The sequence below is a fragment of the Mesoplodon mirus genome (assembly GCF_964341445.2).
Source record: "Mesoplodon mirus genome assembly, chromosome: 5".
Taxonomy (NCBI): domain Eukaryota; kingdom Metazoa; phylum Chordata; class Mammalia; order Artiodactyla; family Ziphiidae; genus Mesoplodon; species Mesoplodon mirus.
This window is the reverse complement of record NC_138980.1, coordinates 74,387,175-74,412,710: the sequence shown is the minus strand read 5'-3', so window position 1 is coordinate 74,412,710 and position 25,536 is coordinate 74,387,175. Positions and strand designations below refer to the sequence as shown.

General features: G+C 47.7%; 1 protein-coding gene across 2 annotated transcripts in view; it reads left to right on the top strand.

Moving 5' to 3' along the window:
* Positions 1 to 25,536, top strand: part of SLC22A4 (solute carrier family 22 member 4) — a 48,808-nt gene that overhangs the window by 1,045 nt on the left and 22,227 nt on the right. The window contains exons 2-4 of one of the 2 annotated variants that reach the window (XM_082620435.1): positions 14,839 to 14,942; positions 16,347 to 16,501; positions 23,991 to 24,162. In XM_082620435.1, the coding sequence (XP_082476561.1) occupies positions 14,839 to 14,942; positions 16,347 to 16,501; positions 23,991 to 24,162 (431 nt within the window). The remainder of the gene's footprint in view (positions 1 to 14,838; positions 14,943 to 16,346; positions 16,502 to 23,990; positions 24,163 to 25,536) is intronic. The other variant, XM_082620434.1, reaches the window with a different exon arrangement.

The window sequence follows — 25,536 nt, the reverse complement described above, 5'->3', positions numbered from 1 at the left end:
CTCTGCCATACAACTATGGTAAGGCTTGGGTCCTGTCCTGAGCCTCCAGTTTCTCTGAAAAGGAGCAGAAGGCCTCCTGATACTGGTGGAGTACAGGGAACTAGAGGAGGCATAACCCTGGCCCCAGGGCACTCATGAAGGGACAGACTCACAGAGACCGTCTGAGCATAGGGCCCAGTGGTGGACAGAGGCTCCGGCTTATGCCATTAGCCCCTTAGCATCCTGAGTGGTTTGGTGGCAGGATTTCTAGGTTTCAGCAGTCAGAATACACACGTACTTTGTGTCCTCTGCATTTCCTGCTTTGCATCTGGTAAGGGCCAGGAGATGCTACGTCAGGGCACATCTCCTTCTGAGGAGGGTATCCTCACAGACTAGTTTCCTGCTATTAATCAGGCAGATAGGATTCCCAGTTTCTGGCCCATCCTCTGCGCTATGTGAAAACCTGAGCATGGCCTCTGCTAGTCTTTTATCCCCTTCCCCAGTACAATGTGGCAATAATTAGACACCATGTCTGGCCTTGTGCTGAACACCAGGCTATACATATCTGGGGTGTGGGGTCTGCTTTTGAAGCTCAGATACCCACGGGGACACTGGCTGTGTTAGAGAGAGCTAACATCAAACCTGGTTAATAACAGGGTTCTGGAACCTGAATTCAAATACTGACTGGCTTGTTGTTTGACCTGGGGCAAAAAAATGGCCCTCTCTGTGGGGATAGCAGGGTGAGGAACTACTCTAAGAAGGGATGATAAATTTGAAGTGAGTCTGGAAATATGAGCAGGACTTGTCCAGGCAAAGAACATGGAAGATTCTGGGAATGAGATTTCATAGATCAGGGTGGCTTGGAGTTCAACGGATGGCAGGTGAGGCTAGAAATGCCTACAGGGGCCTGTCCACAGTGGGCCTTGTAGGAATGTTGAAGAGTTGAGTATATTCTGAGGACAGCAAGGAAATAGTAAGGGTTCCAAGGAAGGGGTAACATGGTCAGATTTGTGTTTTTAGAAAGAACTGTGTCAAGCTGCTATGAAAATCAAGAAGGCCAGTGAGGAAGCTGTGGGAGTTGCCTTGGCAAGAGATGGGTGGCCAGCTGGGAGTGGTGGCTCTTGAGTCTATAAGACCTGTAGAAAGTGGGCTCAGCCTATGGAGCGCCTCTGGATTCCCCCAGCATTGGTTCCATGCCTACCTTGGGCCCTGAGGTGGCCGTGCTTCTCTGGCTTTGATCCCCTAGCAGGGGCTCCTAGTGCTTACCCACCCTCTGCCCACAGCCTGATCCTGAGGGATCCAAAAGTAGGGGCCAGCTCACCCCACCTCTGTTCCTGGAAGTGTGGTCAGCACCTGAGCTGGAGCTGGCCCTACTGGCTGCAGCCCTCCTTGACAGCTGGGTTGACCTTTCTCTTTCCCCTTCTTTACTGGTTTTGTTCACCTCAGGGTGTGAGGGGTAGGTAGCTGCTGGCTTACAAGTCCATAGCTACCCCTGTTGTACCCTGCTTACAAGGGCCTGTGGACACCTCTGGGGATGCACATCATCACACACTCACACACATGCACCAGGATTTGCTTTTTTCAGCAGCCTTTCTCTTCCTTGCTTCCTGTTTGGGTGCTGGGAGTAAAATTAAAGGCAAAGGAGCACTAGTGGTTGGGAGGAAGGAGGGGAGAAGCATGGAAGTGAGTAGGGTGGGTGGTTCTGCCTAGAAAGGTGGTGGCACAAGGAGGAGCTCTGGAGTCAGACAGGTGGGTCCGTTCTGACCCCACCCCCAAGCACTGGGCTGACTTCAACAGGTTGCATCACTGCTCAATCAATGCCTCAATTTCCTTATCTATAAAAGGGGACACAAGCAAATGGAAAGATGCTCAACATCATTAATCATTAAGGAAATGTAAATCAAAACCACAATGAGATGTCACCTCACATCCATTAGGTTGGCTGCTATTAAAAACAAAAACAAAACAGAAAAATAACAAACAAAGATGTGGAGAAGTTGGAACCCTCATGCACAAAAATGTAAAATGGTGCAGCCACCATAGAAAACAGTGTGGCAGACTCAATAAATTAAAAATAGAATTATCATATGATCCAGCAATATCACTTCTGGGTGTATATTCAAAAGAATTGAAAGCAGGCTCTTGAAATATTTGTATACCCATGTGCGTGGCAGTATTATTCACAATAGCCAAAGAGGTAAAAGCAACTCAAATGTCCAGCAACAGATGAATGGATAAATAAAATGTGGTATATACATACAGTGGAATAGTATTCAGCCTTAAAAAGGAAGGAAATGCTGACACAATGCTACAACATGAATGAAACTTGAGAACATTATGCCAGGTGAAATAAGCCAGACACAAAAAGACAGAAACTGGGGCTTCCCTGGTGGCACAGTGGTTGAGAGTCCGCCTGCTGATGCAGGGGACGTGGGTTCATGCCCCGGTCCTGGAAGATCCCACATGCCGTGGAATGGGTTGTGCCTGTGAGCCATGGCCGCTGAGCCTGTGCGTCTGGAGCCTGTGCTCCGCAACGGGAGAGGCCACAACAGTGAGAGGCCCACGTACTGCAAAAAAAAAAAAAAAAAAGAGAGAAACTGTATGATTTCACTTATATGAGATATGAAGAGTAGTCAAACTCATAGAAACAGAAAGTAGAATGGTAGTTGCCAAGGGCTGGGAGGAGAGGGAAACAGGGAGTTATTTAATAGATATAGAGTTTCATTTTGCAAGATGAAGAGAGTTCTGGAGATTGGTTGCACGATAATGTGAATATATTTAACTCTACTGAACTGTACACTTAAAAATCGTTGAGATGGTATATTTTATGTTGTGTGAATTTTATTACAGTTGTTAAAAATGAGAATCATAAGAATGTCCAGCTTATCCAAGTTGTTGGGAGGATTCGATGAGATCATGTGCCATGCTATATCCCATAGCACCAGCAAAATGGGCATCATAGGTGGGTGGATGAGGAGTGGAAAGGGAAAGACCTCATCACCTCTGGCTGGGCAGCATGGGCATTGTGGGAGCTGTTCTAAAGTCCAGGTTGCAGCCAGTATAATGGGTGATGAGACTCGCTGGAGGCAGAGCCCCTTTCCCAGGGTGGAATTCTAGGGCCCAGAGAATAGGACACAGGTCTGAATCTACTGTGCCAGGGGGAGAAATGGCCTCAGCTCCCCAACAAGATCAAGCCCAGGGGCCCTGAGTAAGTTCTCTGCATCTCTCTGACACCATACAGGTAGAGGGACCACCCTCAGATTGTCTCTGCTTTATACCTCTGAAGGGGTCTCCTGATGGGCTTACCCTCTGGGACAGAGAAGCCCACCTGAGCCAACCCCCTGACACTTTCACAGGGAAGACGGGTCAGCCAGGGGCCCAAGGATGGCATGTTCTGCTGTGGAAATGCCCTTTAGAGAATGCCAGGAGGCGGAAACCTGGTGTCTGAGTTGGGAACTGTGTGGGTGCGTCTGCCTATGTGTATAGGTGTATAAGGTAGTTTCCTTCCTCTAGGAACTCATGCGTGGAGCTGCAAGCAGCTATGCCCTTCACCATGATAGAACGTCCAACAAAGGGCCTGGGCCTCTGGAGGCACTAGCCTTGTGCTGTCTTTCTTGGGACCTGGGGTCAGGGCTTGGACAGCACAGGACACACTGATTCTCCACCCACAGCCCAAAGGTATGAAATAGGAACAAGGGAGCCTTATCCTCTGCTAACAGGGTGCTTATGGGGGGCACTAGGAGCAGCGAAGGCGGGAACGATGAGACAGACTGAGCCTGGCATCTGACTGACAACTACATGGGACTCCATGTGGCAGCTTATAGGGTTGTACCTCTTTTGGGGCCTGGGTGGGCTCTGCCAAAGGTGAAGAGTTTAGGCTGTTATCTTTCCATCAGGCCTGCAGGCTGCCTTGGAATACTGCTGGCTAGTGTGAGACTGGCAACTTGGCTGTTGGGACAGCCTGAATATTAACCAAGTTCACAACCCAGACCTGCCCTCTGGCAGATTCCAAAGGGGATAAAGTGGGGACTTCTGCCTCCAGCCAGTACCAACAGACTTATTTCCAGTCAGTGCTTCAGAAAGAGAACAAATAAAGGAGACTGGGGGGCTTTCCCTAGCTCTGGCCTGAATTTGCTTCCCTGTTTGTTTATCAGCTGCCTCACGCCAAACAGTTTGCCTGTTGCCTCTAAGCTCTGTTCCTCTGACAAACGCCACCAGGATCTCAGAATGTGCCTTTGTTGCGAGGCTGCTTCACCCAAACCTCCTGCCAAGTTTCTGGACAAACAGATTTTGTCCATCTCTCCTGGTGGGCAGCAGAGCCCTCACACTTTGTCCAAGAGGTAGGGTCGTGCGTTGACAAAAACAAGACTTGGGAGAACTGGTCAGAAGAGCTTCAGGTGCCTCGGGCTTCGGAAGGGACTGTTATTTCTTCTTTGTGACAGGATATTCGATTTATATTCAAGGCTAACACAGGCCTACCTTGTTATCTGAAGCCTTGGTATCGTTTTAAGCATGTCTGTAGAGTCCAAAAAAAAAAAGGCAGGGATCCCCATTTGAAGCAGAGAGAATGGAGGCTCTGGGGAAAGGCTTGGCTGACTCACATGCCCTAGCAATTGGCACAGACAGTCCAAGGCTGGTGGCTCCTGCTCTGTGTTTGCAGGACTGGAAGGCAGGTTCATAGTGGCACCTTCCAGAGTTGCCCCTTGGTGCTACGTGGCTGGCACAGACCCCATCCTATTTGCTCTCATTCCCAGAGTGGAGCCTGGTAGAGCTGTGCTGGATCTAATGTCAGGATGTAAGTGGGAGAGCCAGGTCCCTGAGTGCCCCTTCTTCCCTCAGGCCCCTCCATTCCCATCCCCACCATCCCATTTAAACTACCTGGGTCTTCTGCTTTGGCTCCACCTCTGATGACCACAGAACTGAGGCCTCTCCACCTATGGGTGCTTTTTCTTTACATCTAATATAAAGAAAAAAAGATACTGAGAACATTTTAGGATTTAGCCTCCCTCCATCTCCTGAGCTCCAAGTTGCAGAGGCTAATTCCTGGTGAGTGCAACCAGGAGCCTGGGGGATCCCATCCTCCACTCAGCCCATATTAATATAGTGGTGCCTCTACTCCAGGTTCCACAGGCTGAGAATATGGATGCCCTGGGTGCCCTTGTCCCAGCTTATTGTAGAGTGGAGATTCCATGCCAGGAGAGGCAAGCCAAAAAGAGGGATGCTACCACCTCCAACCAGCCTCTAACTTATAAGGCAGGGGGTGTCATTCTGTGGGCACTTTCCCTTCCCCCCAGTCCTGGAGCAGGGACTCAGAGATTTTCCCCAGGGGAAAAGTAGTCCATAACAACAGAGGGCTCTGAAGCTGTCCCCACAGGAAATAACTTCATTTGAAACAAGATGTGCAGAAGTTGAAGCCTAAGCGTGCTCTTTAAAACAATGGAGACTATGGTAGTAAACAATTAAGAGGAGACTGGTAGCTCCGTTTGAGCAACAAGCTAACCCACAGGGCAACTAGATTACCAGAGAGAACCAGAAAAAGAGACAGCTCAGAGCAGTCAGAACAAACCTCAAAGATTTGCCTCAAAACTACTCCTTCAAAGGGGCTTGAATTTAATTGAACTAGACTATAGAATGATTTGTGCCCCAGGGCATTGTTGAAAACAATAAAGGAATGAACCAGTAATTGGTGGAGCCTAACAGCTAGATGTGATATCAGCAGAGGCAAACAGCTTAATAGAAAAACTGGGGAAAGAGAGAGTCAAAAAGAGCCCTGCTAAAACCGTTGTCATCCCAGGGTGACTGTGTACATGCCCAAGGCTGTGCCCTCTGAGGAGCAACATCAGAGGCTTCACACTGCAAGGGAAATAGTCTTCACTAAGGGTCCAGCCAAGTCATTAAACAAATAAACAAACAAACAAAAACAAAGACAAGCACCCCCAGGTTTGGGAGGGCTGTTCAATGCCCAGAGTTTCCACAATATATTTCCTGAAATGTCCAGTTTTTAACCAAAAATTACAATACATGCAAAGAAACAGGAAAATATGACCCAAACTCAGGGAAAAAAAAGCAGGAAATAGAAATTGCCTGAAAGGGCTTAGATGTCAGATCTAACAAAAACTTCAAAGAAGCCATTATAAATATGTTCAAAGAACTAAAGTTATTCATGCTTTAAAAAGTAAAAGAGGGGCTTCCGTGGTGGTGCAGTGGTTAAGAATCCACCTGCCAATGCAGAGGACATGGGTTCAAGCCCTGGTCCAGGAAGATCCCACATGCTGCAGAGCAACTAAGCCCGTGCGCCACAACTTCTGAGCCTGTGCTCTAGAGCCTGTGAGCCACAACTACTGAAGCCCATGAGCCTAGAGCCCGTGCTCTGCAACAAGAGAAGCCCATGCACCGCAACTAGAGAAAGCAGGCACACAGCAACAAAGACTCAACACAGCCAAAAATAAATAAATTAATTTATTTTTAAAAGAGCAATAAAAAAAATAAAAGAAGGTATGATAACAATGTCCCATCAAATACAGAATGCCAATTAAGATATAAAAATAAAAGTTATAGGGCTCCCCTGGTGGCGCAGTGGTTGAGAGTCCGCCTGCCAATACAGGGGACGCGGGTTCGTGCCCCCGTCTGGGAAGATCCCACATGCCACGGAGTGGCTGGGTCCGTGAGCCATGGCTGCTGAGCCTGCGCGTCCGAAGCCTGTGCTCCGCAACGGGAGAGGCCACAACAGTGAGAGGCCCGCATACCGTAAATAAATAATTACATACATACATACATACATACATACATACATAAATAAAAGCTATAAAAAAAAGAATCAAATAGAAGTTCCGGAGTTGAAATATACAGTAACTGAAAGTTAAAAATTCACTAGAGAGCCTTAATAGTAGATTTGAACAGACAGAAGAAAGAATCAGCAAATTTGAAGACAGAGCAATGTAAATTATATAACCCAAAAAACAGAAAAAAGGAATGAAGAAAAATGAACAGGGTCTTAGAGAAATGTGGAACACTATTAACCAGACCAACATGTGCATAATGGGAACACTAGAAGGAGAGGAGAGGAAGGAGCAGAAAAAAAAATAGTGAAAGAAATAATGGCTGAAAACTTCCCAAATTTGATGAAAAACATTAACCTACACAGCTCAGCAGCTCAACTCCAAATAAAAGAAACAAAAAGAGTTTTACACACAGACACATCATGGTAAAGTTATTTACAGTTAAACACCAAGGGAAATTTTTAAAACAGCAAGAAAAATAGGACACATACAAGGAAACCCCAATAAGATTTATATTTGGCTTTTCATAAGAAACAAGAGAGACCAAAAGGCAGTGGGATAACATATTCAAAGTGCTGAAAGAAAAAACACATCAACCAAAAATGTTGTATCTAGCAAAACTATCTCTTAAAAATGAAATAAAGACATTCGCACACACAGACACATGCACGCATGCACACACAAACCTGAGAGAATTTCTTGCTGCCTTACAAGAAATACTAAAGGAAGTTCTTCAGGAATAATTTTTTTTTAATGCACAACTTATTCTCTGAAAACTACAAGGCATCTTTGAAAGAAATTAAAGATGTAAATACGGTAAGTCCCCTACATACGAACCTTCAAGTTGTGAACTTTCAAAGATGCGAATGTACGTTCACGTGTCCAATCACATAAGGCGTGAGTGAAACTGCAGCTTGCCCTCTGTCTCTCATTGCTGATGATCCTTCAGCTCTACCATCTCCCACCTCCTCTCCTTCCTCCAGTCAGTAACTCTTCTTGCCTGTTCCCTCCATGCCAGCCCCTGTATGCCAGCTGTTGTACTGTACTACTGTACTTTTCAAGGTACTGTACTGTAAGATTAAAAATGTTTTATTTTTTGTGTTTGTTATGTATTGTTTGTGTGAAAAGTATTATAACCCTATTACAGTACAGTACTATATAGCCGACTGTGTTAGTTGGGTACCTAGGCTAACTTTGTTGGACTTACGAACAAATTGGACTTACAAATGTGCTCTCAGAACAGAACTCGTTTGTATGTAGGGGACTTACTGTAAATGGAAAGACATCTCACGTTCTGTTCATGAAGCAGAAGACAATATTGTTAAGATGGCAAAACTCCCCAGATTGATCTACAGATTCAATACAAAAGGTGTTCAATATCATTAGTCATTAGGGAAATGCAAATCAAAGCCACAAGGAGATACATCTTAACACCCCTGGGATGGTTAAAATTAAAAAGACACACAATAGGGACTTCCCTGGTGGCGCAGTGGTTAAGAATCTGCCTGCCAATGCAGGGGACATGGGTTCGATCCCTGGTCCAAAAAGATCCCACATGTCGCGGAGCAACTAAGCCTGTGTGCCACAACTACTGAGCTTGCACTCTTGAGCCTGTGAGCCACAATGACTGAGCCCACAAGCCACAACTACTGAAGCCCACACACCTGGAGCCGGTGCTCCACAACAAGCGAAGCCACCGCAATGAGAAGCCCGCACACCGCAACGAAGAGTAGCCCCCCCTCACCGCAACTAGAGAAAGCCCACATGCAGCAACAAAGACCCAACTCAGCCAAAAAAAAAAAAAAAAAAGACACACAATAACAAGTGTTAACAGGAATATGGAAAAATTAAAACCCTTGTTCATTGCTGTTGGGATTGTACAATGATGGAGCCACTTTAGAAAACATTTTTCAAGTTTCTCAAAAGGTTAAACATAGATTTATCATATGACTCAGCAATTCTACTCTTCATATATACCCAAGAGAAATGAGAACATATGCGCTTGCAAAGTCTTGTACACAAAACTTTATAGCAGCTTTATTCATAGTAGCCAAAAAGTGGAAACAATCCAAATGTCTGTCAACTGATAAATGGCTAAATAAAAGGTGGTATATCCATACAATGGTATATTTTTCAACCATAGAAAGGAATGAAGTACTGATATTTGGTACAACAACATGGATGAACCTTGAAAACATTATGCTAAGTGAAAGAAGCCAGTCACAAAAGACTATATATTGTATGATTCAACTTATATCAAATGTCCAGAATAGGCAGATTCATAAGTATATTAGTGATTGCCACAGGCTGAGGAAAGAGAATGGGAAGTGACTACTAATGGGCATGGGGTTTCTTTCAGGGGTGATGAAACCATTCTAAAATTAGATAGTGCTGATGATTGCACAATTCTGTGAATATAGTAAAAACCACTGAATTATAAACATAAGAATGAATTTTATGGTGTGTAAATTATACCTCACTAAAGACCTTATAAACAAAAAGAATTAAGTAGCCAGCTTTTTCCCCCCAATGGTCAGGAAATTTCCAGTTTTAAGTCTGCAACTAAGTTATAAAGAAGAAATTGTGGGTGGATATATATACTATTATTAACTAACTACTACTTCCTCTTCTTCCCCCCAAATGAAAAATATAACTATAAGAGAACACATAGAAATCCATTCTTAAATGAACTATTGCTAGTTTTTCATTCACAGCTGTCTCTGAGATTGAAGTCCATTTATAAAGGGATTTTACACCTTGTGGTAAAAGCTTTTCTGGTTTTTAGTCATTGAATAGAAAGTTCTCTTTTCTAACAATCTCTTCTGCCTAGTCAGGTTTAAGTATAACCTGCTTTGCTTATTCATTAATGCTGTTTGTTATAAGTCATGGTTTTGGTTAGGACAAAGGCATGAGATCAGTAGAAAGGGAACTACCATTTAATGAGGCCTGTAATGTGTCACTGTCAGACACACTACTTACGTTTCCTGTCCAATGCTCATAACGACCTCAAGAGGGAGTAGTATTGTCACCTCTTTGAAGAGGAGAAAACAGGCTAATGGAGGTGAATGAGTGGCCCAAAGTCACACAGCTGGAAGTGGTAGAACCCAAGAGAGCCTGTGCTCTTTGCTCAACATCAGGCTGCCTTCCAGAGTTCTCAGTTCTATGCAGGTCACAGGGATACACTTATCTTTATGGTCCTTTATGGCTTCGGTAAAGGCTAAAATTGCTAGACTTTGGTTACTTGGAGAGTTCAAGGTTGAGGGTGATTTTCAAAGCACAGTGTGTGAGGGACTTCCCTGGTGGCGCAGTGGTTAAAAATCTGCCTGCCAATGCAGAGGACACAGGTTCAAGCCCTGGTCCGGGAAGATCCCACATGCTGTGGAGCAACTAAGCCCATGTGCCACAACTACTGAGCCTGTGCTCTAGAGCCCATGAACCACAACTACTGAGCCCGCGTGCCACAACTACTGAAGCCCACCCTCCTAGAGCCCATGCTCTGCAATAAGAGAAGCCACAGCAATGAGAAGCCCGCACACTGGGACGAAGAGTAGCCCCTGTTCGCTGCAACTAGAGAAAGCCCGCACGCAGCAACAAAGACCCAATGCAGCCAAAAATAAATAAATAAATGTAAATTAAAAAAAAAAGACAGTGTGTGATACCACACATTTCCAAACTAATTTTCCATTACTCCTAATTGTTCAACATTCATTCATCGACAATTTGTTAAGCATCTACCACGTGCCTAGCCTTGTACATGCATTAGTTATCTAGAATGATTATATGAATGTGTTCAGGTTTTAGAACTCTGTCCATCTGGAGAAGGTTGAGCAGGGGGTGCCTCTTTTCCTCTCTAGCCAGGAGCACAGTGGCCCAGAACAAAGCCCACCCCACCCCGGACGGCTGGGATCATGCATGCACATGTGCACACCTGGTCTGTCCTGAAAAGTATGCTTGACCTTGAGCTTTGTGGATGCAGTGACCATGTCTGCTTTGTGCTCCATACACAGTCTGGCCCAGAGCATGTGCTCAGTGATGGTTGAATAAATGGCTAAGCAATTCCTTTTACCAATCCACTAGAACTCAGGCTAGTCACTTCATTGCCCTATGCCTTCATTAACTCATTTGTAAAATGGGGATAAAGAGAATACCCATTTCACATGGCAACTTTGAGATCCCATGAGTAATACAAGGCACACAGTGAGCACACAATACACTGTACTTGTCCTTCCTATTATTATTACTGTTAAGGGCATGAGACGCATATTCTTCTAGGCCAAGAGTGACCTCACATCCCCTATTACCTTGTGATGTGGTTTTTTGTTTTTTAAAGCAGAGCTGAAGGCTAGATGGCCCAGCCAAATGGAGCTTACTCTGCTCTGTTAGAGAACATTGGTCTAAGACCTTGAGGATGAGACAGACACAGTAATCCTGTGAGAGCACATCCAGTGCCTCAACCCGGCACAGTTTGGGACATTCTACTCTTTGTCTATGGTGTGTGTGGGAATGTGGGTTATGTTTCAGTAATGGTAGTATTTGACCTTAAAGCACAGCTCCAGAGCGATGCCAGGCAGTTCCTCACCAGGCCATCAGCCATTAGCCTCTGAGCTGACTGTGTGTATGTATGTATGTTTGTATGTGCATGTGTGTACACACATGTGCAGAGACCTATGGGACAGTTCTGTCTCATCAAGGAAAAGACTGTCTCCCACTGGTCCTGCCATGTCATTGTTAACCACAGGGAGTTCCCTGGGACCTGGCTATTGAGGCCCCAAGACACACCCCTAGAAACCCCAAGGGACTGGGGCAGGCAGGGCCTGGCCTCCTTAAGAATAGCCCCGTGGAGAAAACAGCACCCCCTACAGGCTGGCAGCTGATTTATTGGACCCCAGTTCCATGAGCCGCAGCCAAAACTTTACCTGCCAATCTTGTCCTATTACCAGGTCTCTTGCAGCTTTTGAAAAGACTCTCTGGGTACAGTAATTCCCCAAGAGGGAACCCAGCCCTGGAACCAACCATAAGTAGCCATGAGGTCCAGCTGCCTTCCCCTGCCAGGTGTGAACAGGATTTCCCTGATGGTGTTGACAGGGCTCCTTGGGCCCCTCTTCAGGGAAGGAAGGGGGACCTAGAACCATGGCCTCATGGCCTCCAATAGGAGAGCAATGGGGAGCTGGCCCTCACCTCACCTTTCTCAGCACCCAATTCAGAACTCCTTTCCTTGCTCCATTCCCCAAAGAGACTAGGCTTGACCCAATACCAGGGCCAGCTTCATGATCATCAACCCATGCAGTCACACAGGACCCCACACTTGGTTTTAATGCTCTGCTATTGACGTCTTGAAATTTTTTAAAATAAATTTATTTATTTCTTTTTGGCTGTGTTGGGTCTTCGTTGCTGTGCATGGGCTTTCTCTGGTTGCAGCGACCGGGGGCTACTCTTTGTTGCGATGCGTGGGCTTCTCATTGCAGTGGCTTCTCTCATTGTGGAGCACGGGCTCTAGGCACGTGGGCTTCAGTAGTTGCAGCACGTGGGCTCTAGAACGCAGGCTCAGTAGCTGTGGCACACGGACTTAGCTGCTCCGCGGCATGTGGGATCTTCCCAGACCAGGGCTCGAACCCGTGTCCCTTGCACTGGGAGACGGATTCTTAACCACTGCGCCACCAGGGAAGCCCTGACGTCTTGAAATTCTTAATCATTTTTGAACAAGGGGTCCTGCATTTTCAGTTTGCACTGGGCCTGCAAATTAGGTAGCCAGTCCTGTTTACTACCTTTGCTCATGCAATGCCTGGCTCCACATCTAACAGCCTTCCTCTCTCCTTTCTTTCTCTAAGTGCTATCTATCCTGCCCAAAGGCAATGTCCTGACAGAAAAATATTTTTAAAAACACAAAGGAGAGCACATTATCTTTGGAAGAGCTTTTCTGCTTGACTGCAGATGGAATGGTGATGGTTGATAATGGACACGTTAACACCCCTACCAAACTTGAGATTTTCTTGGCTCTGTCCATGTCTAAAGGCTGTGGTGTGGGGGAGATCTTCTGCCCCTAGTCCTGGTGTCACATTCCTTGAAGAAGTGTAGGGCGTAATAAACTCGTTTTGTCTGGCCTTTGGAGTTCTTGTCCAAAGCGGGACATGGGTACAAGGTTAAGTTCTGAGGCCCAAGTTGGTATTTACTTGCTATGACTTCAGGCAAACACCAGTCTCAGAGCCTAAGTTTACTCTTCTGCAAAATGGGTTATGCTCCACATCATGAGGCGCTGGGGCCGCAATCACTAACCTCTTTGTGTGTTGGGGCAGATCCCAAGATCTTTTCTGACACTTTGGCGAGTGATGTTTTAGAAGTGGGTGGTCATTGATTCAGGTACGTGTCTTGTCTACCCCGTCTGACCTGTGGCCTGGCAGGGCACATGAATCTGGCCATACAGTTTTGGAGGGTTTGTGCCCTTTCCACTGAAGCCTATTCAGGTACCCCAGTTGAAGCAACACTACTCTGGGTGTGGTTTCAGACTTATCCTCAGTTGTGCCTGAGGGGTAGAGAGCAGAGTTTCTGGTCCACGTTGTTTTTCTTCTGCAGAGCTGTGCTTGGGCGTCCCACTGTAACCAGCATTGTGAGAACAAGCAGAGGCAGATTTATGAATCTTGTTATTGTCTCCAGGATGGGGGTGTTCTCAAAGACATTATCCTCAACATCACAGAGTGGCCCCTTTGTGGAAGGAAGTATATAGAAGAGGCTTCTTTCAGGTCTCAGGACTCAGAAAAACTGAGCTTTTGCAGAATGAGTTTATCACTTTGCACACCGTGATCCTGAGAGCTGAGCTGCTGGGATATTCAAAGCCAGATTTCAGGGCTTCCCTGGCAAGCAGACAGGCCTTTGGGCAGGACAGCCAGAGGTCAGTCTTACCCCTGGCTTGGTTATTTTGTAACCCCTCCTCCCCTGAGATTTTCATTTGCCTGGATTCCCTTAGCTTTTTGTTGTACACATTTCTCTTGTATGTATCCTTATAAATGGCCTCTCTCTGCTGCAGATGGGACATGATATAAATATGTGAACTCATTTATAAATCTATTTCAGGGAAGTTGTGAGGATTAAGATCTAAATTGCTTTGGGAATGTCATGGGAGCAGCACCATTGCTGAGTGGGGCTGGGATTGGGTGGGAGGCAGGGGATTTTTCCTATAGTCTGGATCATCTTGCCACACACGGCAACACCATGACCACAGCCCCGAAATACTTATTGGCACCACCTGCTTGTTTTTTAATTAATGAAAGCTCACTGAACACACTGAAATTTCTGCAGCCTCCCCTTGAGATTTTGCTGAATTGACTTAAGAGCTGGAAACTGAAACTCTGCCTCAGACTCTCATTCTATGGGTCCACAAGCAGGGACTTGCTAGGGCTACCAGAGCCCACGGGCCCTGGGGAATGGGAGGGACGCACTTCTGTGAGGGCTGCATGGGAAGGAGGGTGGAGGAGTGCAGAGGGGAGATAAGGAGCACTGGAGAGGGGTGGGAACCCCACCCCTAGCACAGTGGAGCCCCGGATCAGGCCCTAAGTGTGGCCTACGGTATAAGTGGACCAGGGAGCACAGGGTTCTCTGGAGGATTCTGTTCAGAAAATATAATCACAGGCCCCTGGGGACCACGTGCACTTTTCAACAAAGTAGAGGAATCTTTTACAACTGGATCGTGTGACCATGCCCTCTACCCTGCCCTGCAGGCATTTCAAACACCTTCCCTCCATGCAGGGATGCCTTCTGAAGCAGAAATGGCATCTTTGCTTCATACCGCTTCACAGCTGAGGGGTAGCCAGTCAAAGCCATGCCTCAGCTCACTTCTCAATACATGATGTAAGCAGGGCCAGAGGTATCACCCTCCCTTTCGGAAGAGGAGGGTGAGCCTCAGGCAGGACAGTGACTTGCCCCAGTAAATGGTAGCGTCAGGAGTCAACCCCAGGGCTGCGAGGCCTATGCCCTTTGCATAAAAGTGACAGCCTGGCACAGGGGAGGAGAGCCTGCCTGGCTGCCATGCTATGCCCTTGGAGCTGGGCTGGAGCACTGGGCTCACACTTCACGTTTTCCCTGGCAGTGGAGTCTGGTGTGTGAGGATGATTGGAAGACGCCCCTTACTACCTCCCTGTTCTTCGTAGGCGTGCTCCTCGGCTCCTTTGTGTCTGGGCAGCTGTCAGACAGGTAAGGGTACTGGGCGGGAGGAAGGGTGATTGTCAATTCACTGCCTGTCTTGGGGTTGGACTGAATTTAGGGTATTTTCACCCAGAGAAAGGGAGGCCCCTTAGGCCACCAAGTGAGTGACAGGAGGAACCATGATGTCCCCTCTGTCCTCTGCCCTCAGCCCCTTGCGGGGACCCATTGAAGAGTGGAGCCCTTATATCACCAAACTCCTTGCAAATATACACGGCTGCCTCCCCACTGCCTCCCCACCCCACCTCTAGCTCTTGTATGCCTTGTGATCTATCCACAACCAGCCATAAGCCAGAGTCAGGGCCAGACTCGGGGAGTACCCTTCCCTAACAGTGCACCCACCTCTGCTGTGGGTTAGGCCCCTGGCTGGACACTGGGGCCACAGAGCTGACCCAGGCTGGTTCTGGGCCTTCTGGGGCACACAGTCAGGAGGAGACAGCATTGCAGCTCTGGGAGATATGCCCTCACCGGCCCTTGAATGTTCTTGGGTACCAGAGCAGGGAGGTGGGAGTGCTCAATGGCAGTGCTAGGGAAGGCTTCCCAGAGGAGTGGCTGTCCCTCCCCCAGTCATGAAGCCCAATGGGACCCCAGACCCAACAGACTGAGAACTGAGTTTGGAAGATGGGGTGGGAGACTGTTCTGCTCATACCTGTGTTCCCTTCTAGCCATTGGACACTATCAGAAAGTCAAATTAAAACTCTTATTAAAAAAAAAAGACTTAAGCCAACTATAGTGTCATTAATGGACGTTGCTGGAAGCTACACTTTCCATAGAGCAGTGGTTCCCAATTTGGGATGCACAGTAGAGTCACCTGGGAAATATTTTTAAGCCCCAATACCCAAACTGCATCCAATTGTCTACATCCGGACGATAAGCATGTTGGAAGGCAGGTGCTGGCACCGGTATTTTTTAAAGCTCTCTTGATTCCGGGAGCAGCCAAGGTTGGAAACCACTGACATAGAAGGACTCTTGGTTCTGGATTGACAGAATTCTCATGTTGTTGATATTAGATGTATCTGCAATCTGTATTGTACTCACATTCCAGAAATATGGTGGCAGCTACCTATGACTCCTTCTAAAGAGTAGATTTCCACATGGTCCTTGGCATAAGCTACTCTGTGCTTTTGAGATATGGTGCCTCTACAGGAGGCTCAGAATCTCATAAGTTACCTCCTGGGCAGATGGATGCCTGAGGCCTCACCAAGGAAGAGCCTGGGAGGATGTGACAGGAAGAAAGCCTGTCACAGCCCTGAGAAAAACAAAGTAGAAAGCCTGTCACAGCCCTGAGAAAAACAAAGTCTGCAGCAATGCCTGACTCAGAGTTTCCACATGCCCTGATGACAGTGCTGCTGTGAACTTCATGGGCCATGTCTTGTCCTGTGCTGTACTCTACAGGTTTGGCAGAAAGATCATCCTCTTCGCAACCATGGCTGTGCAGACTGGCTTCAGCTTCCTGCAGATTTTTTCCATCAGCTGGGAGATGTTCACCATGTTATTTGTCATCGTCGGCATGGGCCAGATCTCCAACTATGTGGTGGCCTTCATACTAGGTAGGAATGGCTTCTGACCCACAGGACTCCTTACAACCCTCTGAGAGGCCTAGGAAGAGGGGACCACTGGAGAGGACACAGGCAGTGCTCTTAGCACAGAAGGAAGCACCTCATCTCATGGGCTGTGCTTCCAAAATGTGATCAGCCTCGGGGATATATGTGCTGGTGGTGGAGGCTCTAGCCACAGGTGCTTTGATGCGTCACAGGCAAGACAGGCACGCACAGGGAGCCAGCTCTGTGCTGGGCCCTGAAATGTGACAATGAAGAAGAGCTGCAGCTGGTAAGAACCAGCCAGCTAATAACTGAGACACATTTCAGGAGCACAGGGCTCGTGAGAGGGACAGAGGAGGGGATCTTGAGGGAGAGACAGCCTAGGGGTGTCTTTGATCTGAGCTATGAAAGCTTGAGGTTTCTGCCTGGGCTGGGGCTAAAGAGTGTTCCTGGCAGCTGGGCGTGGCCCATGGAGGTACTTAGGGTAGTTGGTGTGCCCACTACACAGGTGGAGGAGGCACGTGCAGACAGGAGTCCAGTGCCAGCCAGCCATCGTTGGGCAGATCTGGCCTCACCCCTAAGTGAGAGCCCACCCCCAGAGCATATCAGCTGCATGCAGGACAAGCCTTACTGCTGAGAGCAGTCCTATCTCCTAGCAGCACCCTTGCTTCTGGAATATCAGGCTGCATGAGGGGGACTCACAAGCTAAAGGTCGTGAGGAGGCCCCCAGGGCCTTTACCAGCTTTTACTGGGAGGCAGCAGGGTGAGCTCCGGGCAGGTTGATAAGGGTCATCCGCCGGAGTGAGGGTCCCCAGCAGGCTCTCTGAGCCTACCTGCTCCCTCTGAGCAGGTGAGAGAAAGGGAGATGGGGGCACATCTGGGATAATAGACACCAATTCCCATAATCTCCAGTGTGATCATATTTCCTTGTTGTCTGTCCCAGTTTGTCCCTATTGTCACAGCGTAATTACCAATAGTGCCCCTTTAATGTAAGTCTAATGATTCTTCTTGTCTCAAAAGTCTGAATCTAGTAAGATGATTCTGGTCACGTTTGAGATTCTGGATGACTCATTGGCTTTTGAGATCCTGTGTTCTCTTAGTTGAGGATGTGTACACCCTGTCACGTTGCCAAGATGGAGCTGTTCAAATTCCACTCCTTTAATCATTTGTAAAGAGCCCCTCTCCACAGGCCCAGCCTCAGTGTCTAAAGAGGGAGGAGAGGAGGGTATGCTGAAGCCACAGGGCCCCAGCAGAAGCACCCTCTTCAGCAGGCCCCAGCAGGATGGGGCCTCTCTCCTCCCTGCAGAGGGAAGGAGGGGAGCAAGATTTTCTTAAAGAGGGTCATTTGAGGAGAGGACCCAGAAAGCTTCCAGCCAGTGGTACTGGAAACTGGAGATGCGAGGAATTCAGGACAGAAGTTATACCTCCTGATGCCTGATGGCCCCAAGGACACAGGGCTCTTGGACACAGCAGAGCCTGTTGTTCTCATGGTTTAAACCCTGCAGATTCCATGTTCCTTTTGATGACCGCCCTATACCTGGAAAGCCCAATGGGTAGCTTTGCTTGGGCCAGAACATACCAGAGACTAAACAGAGGAATCTGCCTGACGCCAGCAGAGCCCTTTAGGAGGACCTAAAGAATCACCTGAAATGGAAGGGCACAAGGTAATAGTGAAGCCAGAGAAGCCCTGTCATTGGAATCAGGAGCCAGGTGGCGTCTGTGCCATGCACGGCATCCCCCAGGTCCTGCTGAATGGCAGCATTGAGACCTGCCTTTCCAGGGGCAAAGGGTGCTTCTGGAGCCATGGAGCCTCCCCAGTGTGAGTGGATGCGGCCAGGAGAGCCCACCCCAGGCCTCCTGCAAGAAAGTCCCTGCCCAGCTGACCTTGACACTACAACCAACTTCCCTCCCTACTCCCCATGATGAGATGAGTGAGAAAGCCAAGGGGAAAGTAAGATCTGTAAGATCAGTCAGAGCCTAGATGTACAAGCCAGATCAGTGGGTGGGACACTGGGTATAGCAGGCTCCCCATCAGCCTGGTCCAGGGCTGTGGTAGGGTGCTCTGGGAGCCTCCCTGGCTATAGTGTTACTCTACTGGGCTCTGCAGGAAACTGCTGACTTTTGTGCACTGGTATGAGCCTCCTTATACTGGGCTCTCAGGCCTGAACGTTTCAGAGTGTCACTGAGAACCAACCTGCCCCCTGGAGCAGCCAGACTTGCTCGTCAGCGCCTGGGGTAGGGTGGGGTGGGGCAGACTCGGCGGCGGAGGCTGACTTCTGGCAGTACAGCAGTGCTCTCTGGTGTTCCAGGACTAGCATAGTCAAATTCTGGGTTTTATTTAACTAAAAGAAACCTAAGCTTTGGATCTGGTCTGCGTTCTGTCTGGGCCTTCCCTTTTGCCCTCTGGCTCTAGGGAAGGGTTGGCAAGAGTCTGTGGTGATAATCTCCCATTTTAGGGGTCTTAACATTAATTCAGGAAGCTGAATCACTCCCACTCTCAAAGCAATGCGAAAATGGATCCTCTCCTTGCTCTGCTTTTTAACAATTATAAAGCCTGCCAGAGTAACAGGAGACAAGAAAAAGAAAGGAAGGAATGGTGCTACTTAAAGGAACAGAACGTGGATACACCTGGAAGTGAGGGAGCTGCCAGAATGAGGCTTGTTCAGGAAGAACTGACCACTCAGGACCAAGGCCACTGGCCCTACCCACAGTCTAGCTCCCCCTCACAATCTCCTACTGTTTCCCAGAAATAACGCCTTTGACCTGTCCACAGCCTCTGGGTGAAATGCCAGCGGCATCCTCCTTTATCTCTCATAACCAGCTGCTTGAATTTATTTTGTCTCCTCCTGATCCATTAATTCAGTATTTTCCCAGTATTTCTAACATCAACCTCCTCTGCAATATTTGTTCCAGCATGCTGAACTGTTTAAAGTTCTGCTTCCTCTGAGGTCTAAATGTATTCTTCCTTTTGATAAGTACATAACTGATGGCATCTTCCTTTATAACTTTGGCTACCCGGAAGCTCAGGCTGTATCAACTATGCAGCCTTTATCAGCCACACAGGTTTTTTTTTTTTTTTTTTTTTTTTTTTTTTTTTTTGTGGTACGAGAGCCTCTCACTGTGTGGCCTCTCCCATTGCGGAGCACAGGCTCCGGACGCGCAGGCTCAGCGGCCATGGCTCACGGGCCCAGCCGCTCTGCGGCATGTGGGATCTTCCCGGACAGGGGCACGAACCTGTGTCCCCTGCATCGGCAGGTGGACTCTCAACCACTGTGCCACCAGGGAAGCCCAGCCACACAGTTTTTTAATGGAGATATCGTTTGAATACCATAATGTTAACTCTTTAAAGGTGTATAATTCAGTGGTGTATTCACACAGTTGTACAATCATCAACTCTACCAAACTCCAGAACACTGTCATCACCTGCCATTAGCAGTCACTCCCCCACACTCCTCTCTCCCCAGCCCCTGGCAACCACTAATCTACTTTCTGTCTGTGTGGATTTGTCTATTCTGGATGTTTCTGATAAACAGAATCATACAATATGTGGCCTTTGTGACTGACTTCCTTCACTTAATGTTTTCAAGGTTGGTCCATGTTGTAGCATGACTCAGTATTCCATTGTATGGAGATGCCACATTTTGTTCATCTCTTCATCAGCTGATGGACAACTGGGTTGTTTCCACTCTCTGACCAATTTGGAGAATGTTGCTATCAACATTTGAGTACAAGTTTTTTGTGGATCTGTTTTCAGTTCTCTTGGGTATGTACCTAGGAGTGGACTTGCTGGGTCAGGTGGGAATTTTATGTTTTACCATTTAAGGAACTGCCAGACCGTTTTCCAAAGTGATCCATTACATATTTTTGTTCTTTTCTCCAAGGCATAGCTTTTCACCTTTCTTTGTATTTTACTTTAACGTTACCATTATTTTATTTTTTTCAAATTATAAGCTACCTCAAAACCTTCAAGGGATGAGGTGGGATATAAATACATTAAAAAGATGCTGAAATTTGCCGGCAGCCCTTGTTTGCACTGGACTGTGTGAGGGAAGAACCAGGGGGACCCAGGGAGGAGGAAGGACTCCCTCCTGTCTGTCCTCAAGGGGCTCACATCTGGTCGGCAGAGGCAGCCATTGCAGTTGTTATAGAGAACGTGGGTCATGGCCTAGGAGTGTTGGGAGGAGCTCCTATAAATTTTCTGGGCATATGCAGAAATAGGAAAGGTTACTTTTAACTAGAATGATCTGTGAAAGTTTGTAGAGGAGAGAGAGGAAGCAAGGGAATGTCTGCTGTTTTGATGAGAATTCGGAGTATTTTCCTGGGAGCAAAGAGAGGTTCTGCTGTCTTCCACCGGGTCTCTTGGTCAAAGGCACTGTACTTTCCAACATTCCCCTGACATCTGGCACATGTCAACTGTTTGACCAGGATGAAAGAATTAATTATTCCTGAGTACCTACCACATGCCAGACACTTGGCTAGGCCCTTTATCTACATTATCTCAGGCCTCATAATAATAGCTCCATGAAGTAGGACTTATCAAAGTCACTCTAGTAGCAAATGAGCACCAGGGAGCCCAGGCTCTGCACATGACTAATGAAGGCCACTCCTATCCTAGGGCCCTTGGGTCCTACCCCATATCCTGGCAACTGCACCACAGTCTTGTTTCTTGAGCTGGGGTCTGCAGACCTCTGTTGGTCATTCATGGAGTGGCAGGTCCTGCCTCCAAGTGAAATGGATCCAGTGGTTCCTGGGCTGACTACCACAGAAGGGCCCTGATCAACATGGTAGTAAGCCTGGCACTCTCTGAGTCACTCCCTCTTGGAGAAAGTGCTCAGATTCTGGTGGTGGTGACAGGCAGTGGGCAAACACTCCTGGCCAAGACATGCCTCTTTGGCTTAGATGTCAGAGTCTCACCCCCAAGTGATACTCAGAGGCCCAACCAGACCAAGACCAAGTGGGCTTTGTCCTAGGAGTAAAAACCTAGGAGGTAAAGGAGGCCAGGACAAGGATCCCCAGTCAGCGGAGCCAGAAATCACCAGTCACCTATCTCACTGCCAGCTGAACACATGGAGTTTCTGGCACCTGCAGGCCGTGAAACGTCTTCAGGAAACAGGACTCCTCTCCCAGTGTCCCTCAGAGGGGTCTGGTTGGCCTCTAGTGAGTTCAAAAACCAGCCCAGGTGGGGAAAACACAAATCCTAACTTCTAAAAGGCAGGTGTGGCCTCAGCCATCTCCCACATGTCTCCACTAGGACCTCAGTTGAAGGACTGCTTGACAGGGCCAAGGCTTTGCTCCCAGGTAATTTTTTTTCCTGGACAGTATCCACAGGTCATACTGATCAGGCTTAAAACCTGGCTGTCCCACTTAGTACATATGTGTGAATTTAGGCAGTTTGCTTCAACTCTTTAAGTCTCAGCTGATAATGTGTAAAATAGAAGTAATATTAGTTCTTATATATAATTGTTGTGAAGATTCAAAGAGATAATATATGTAAACACTCAGTCTGGAACCTGGCTCGAAGTGCCTACTCAAAACACTGCTAGCTATGAAGATGATGATGATGGTGTTCAAGGCAGGGTGATTGTCTAAAAGGTCAGTGAGCAGGAAGTCGTGCTAACAAGGAGCTATTCAGGTTTGTGCCATCTGTGTTGCTCCACAGAAAGGCAGAGGGGTAGATTTATGAAGCTTCTGTCCCCCATGGGTACTCTGCAAAGTTAGAACAACTCTGTTCTGGCCTGAGATCCAAGCTTAGAGAGGGAGATTATCCAAGAATCCAGTGGTGTAACTTCTCTCTCTTCTCTCATCAGGGTCATGGAAGTGTGAGGGAGCTCCCTTGGCCTCATGAGTCTACAAGATTCTCACTTGGTCCTGGGCACTTTCTCTTTTCCACAGTCACATCCTCTGCTGCTTCACCTCTGGATCTCTGCTTAGGAATAAATCACCCCCTATTCATTTTCATGTAATAATAATCACAGCCGAAGTGTTTAGAAACCATGGCATGGTGAGTCTTCTTATGGAGTGGTAGGAAGGTCATTAATGAGGTAAGAAAATATCTGGAAACAACACTCCCGATCCTGAAAGAAGTCTGGCCCTATTCCTGGAAATGAGCTTAGAGGCTGAGAAATGCCCTGGGTGGTTAGGGCTGTTGTCTGCAGTCCAGGTTGTGAGGGGTACACAATCCTGGCCATTTCTATCAGTCTGGCTTTTAGAAATGGCTGTTCAAGAGGGAACCACTGGCACATCTTCAGTTATGCTGAGTGAAGAAGAAGAGAGGTGAGGACAGGAACAGGTAGGAGGTGAGAAAGGAAAACCAACAGAAGTAGTAATTTTACTGCTTCTCTAGAATTAGCCCTTAATTCCTTAGCCTGGGTTCAGGGCATCTAAACACAAGTGAAAAACTCTCTCTTGAAAGCCAAGCCTGAATGACCTTCGAATGATCTATTTTGTAATTTCTGGGCTACTTCTCGGTAGTGGTGGGCAGATCTCAAACAAAAGACGGAGCTGTTGTCATTGGCCAGATCTCCGCCCTGGGGCAGAAGACCAAGAGTGAACTCTGGGTAAAGGGCCTGGAGTTTTGTGACAACAGAAGGAGCTTGTTCTTGGACTCTCTGTCTCAAATCAAGCACTCCAAGGAGCAGGCAACATCTCTGGAAGAAGTGGGGCTGAGCGATCCAGTGTGATGCTGAGCAGAGCAGGAGCCTTTCCCAGAACAGGGCCGGATGCCAAGCAGTCTTGGACCTTTGTGGTGTTCTGGGAAAGCTCTGTGAGCTCCTTCTGTGCGTGGACAGCTCCAGGGCTGCCTCCTGCCAGGCGGGAAGAGCAGCTTCTTCTTGTCTTTCATTGGGCTGTATGGACTGTGACTGCCTGGGGCTGAGCCCTGGGCACAGTGTAGCTGCAGCGGAATTCAGTCCTGGGTGCTGGGGCTCTGCTCTGTGCACCTCCAGAGCCAGCTGGATCCTTTTTATCATTTCTCAGGGCTCAAGGGTTGCTAAAGGGGTCCTAACACAACTCAGTAACTGAACTCTCCACTGTTTCCGAGAGACCCGTGTCTGCTTATTTACAGTGGAGAATTGTGGGAAAGGCTGAATGCCCCATAATCCACTCGCCCTCAGAAGAGCCCCCCCACCCCCCGCCCTGGTCTCCTGGGACACGCTTTCTGCTCCTTACCCCAGGGCTCTTACTTTGGAAATGTGGCATCCTCAGAAGAGTTTACCTCTTAGGGCTGGGCGTGATGTTCCTATGACATGAGGAAGCCTTTAAAAAAGGAAATCTGTGGCTCCTTTAAAATCTCATGAAAACTCATCCTTCTATGAGGTGGTAAGTCTTGGGTCACGTCCCACCTTCCTCCACCCTGACCACTCCTGCTCTGGGCCATGAGGCAAACACCTTTTCCCTTTTCTAAGTGGTTATGTTTTAAACTCTAACTGCCAGGTAATGATGTAAAAAGCAAATATTAAAGTGAGTTAAAATGCTAATACTCCTCCCTTGTTTTGAACAGGAACAGAAATTCTTGGCAAGTCAGTTCGTATTATATTCTCTACGTTAGGCGTGTGCACATTTTTTGCAGTTGGCTACATGCTGCTGCCGCTGTTTGCTCACTTCATCAGAGACTGGCGGATGCTTCTGCTGGCGCTGACGGTGCCGGGGGTGCTGTGCTTCCCGCTGTGGTGGTGAGTGTGGCTCCATCCCAGACAGCCCCCTGCTGCGGGCCAGCAGCCTGGAGCCCAGAGCCTGGGGCTGACCATGGCGTGGGCTTGCTGATCTCACTGGAACGGGCTGGGGCCTTGAAGCCCAGAGACCGTTTGGCTCTTTGGGGTGGGCCTACATGCTGGGGTTTGATTCCCCACCGTCCCACAAAGCACCATTCTCAGGAAACCCAGTCCCCCTGAGGCTCTCCCCCCGCTTATCTGTTACTGGTGGTGATTGTTTGTGGAGATGGTTTGTTGGGTTTTGTTATTTTTAACTCTGCCCCCCTGCTCTTCTGACACTTTTCTCTTGCTAGGAAATCTTGTTCTCCTCATGGCTACAACTAATGTAACTTCCTCAAACTTCCCTGTCGCGTGATGCTTTGCGTCTGAGATGTCACTGTTTATCTGCTTTGTCTTGAAGGGCGAGAGAACTCCTTCTGTTTAATGAGTTGTTAGAGAAAATGGTCTCTTCTCTCCTCTCACTACCCTTCAACCAAATTTTGGCACGTCAGTGTGGGAATAACAAAGTGTTGAGACACTGGCCCCAGTTTCACCCAGTATGGCTATGGGGAAGATTTTAGGTGAGAGAACAGATTAAGAATGATGGAATAAGGTCACAGCCATACCCTTTTTGGGGAGGGATTCCCCATTTCTTTGATTTTTCCATATTTAAGCAAAAGGAAAGGGGATTTTTCCCATTATTGGGTCTGGCGCTCTCTCTCTCTCTCTCTCTCTCTCTCATTAATTAGTCCTGGTTTGGTTTCATGATGTCAAAATCAAATCTCCCAGCAGTGACTGGTTTTACTGAACTGCTTTATCTCTACTGGCTCACACACAATGAAAGTTTCTCTGATCATTTTTTAGAGCTCAGAGGTTAGACTAGCCCTCGTGGTTGCCCTGTCCTGTGGACACACTGCCTGAGGAAATTTCCTAGAAGGGCCTTCATCTTGCTGCAACTGTTAGGCAGCTGTAGAGGCTGACAGGTAGTACATCTTGACCTTGTTGGACCAGATGGCTCTTGTTAGACCACTCCAAACTACTGTCCTTTTATGACCTCTAAGACTGCTATGATTTACCAGTGCAGATTCTTGGCATGGGTGTGTATGGGGGAGAGAGAACACTTTTTTTTCTTACTTCCCTAGAATTTGAGAGACAGTGTGTTAGAGGTTAGATACTATTCTGATTTCCTGACCCAGTCTGAGAGCAGGGCAACTTTCTGGAATGAGAATCATCAGCAGCTGCAGCATCATCATCATTATCATCGTCATACCCTCTGTCCCTCTCTCCACAACCCCCCTGCTAACTGAATTTATTTTAAAAGGTGTCTTGTCCTGAGTCTCTCAAGACACAAGACAA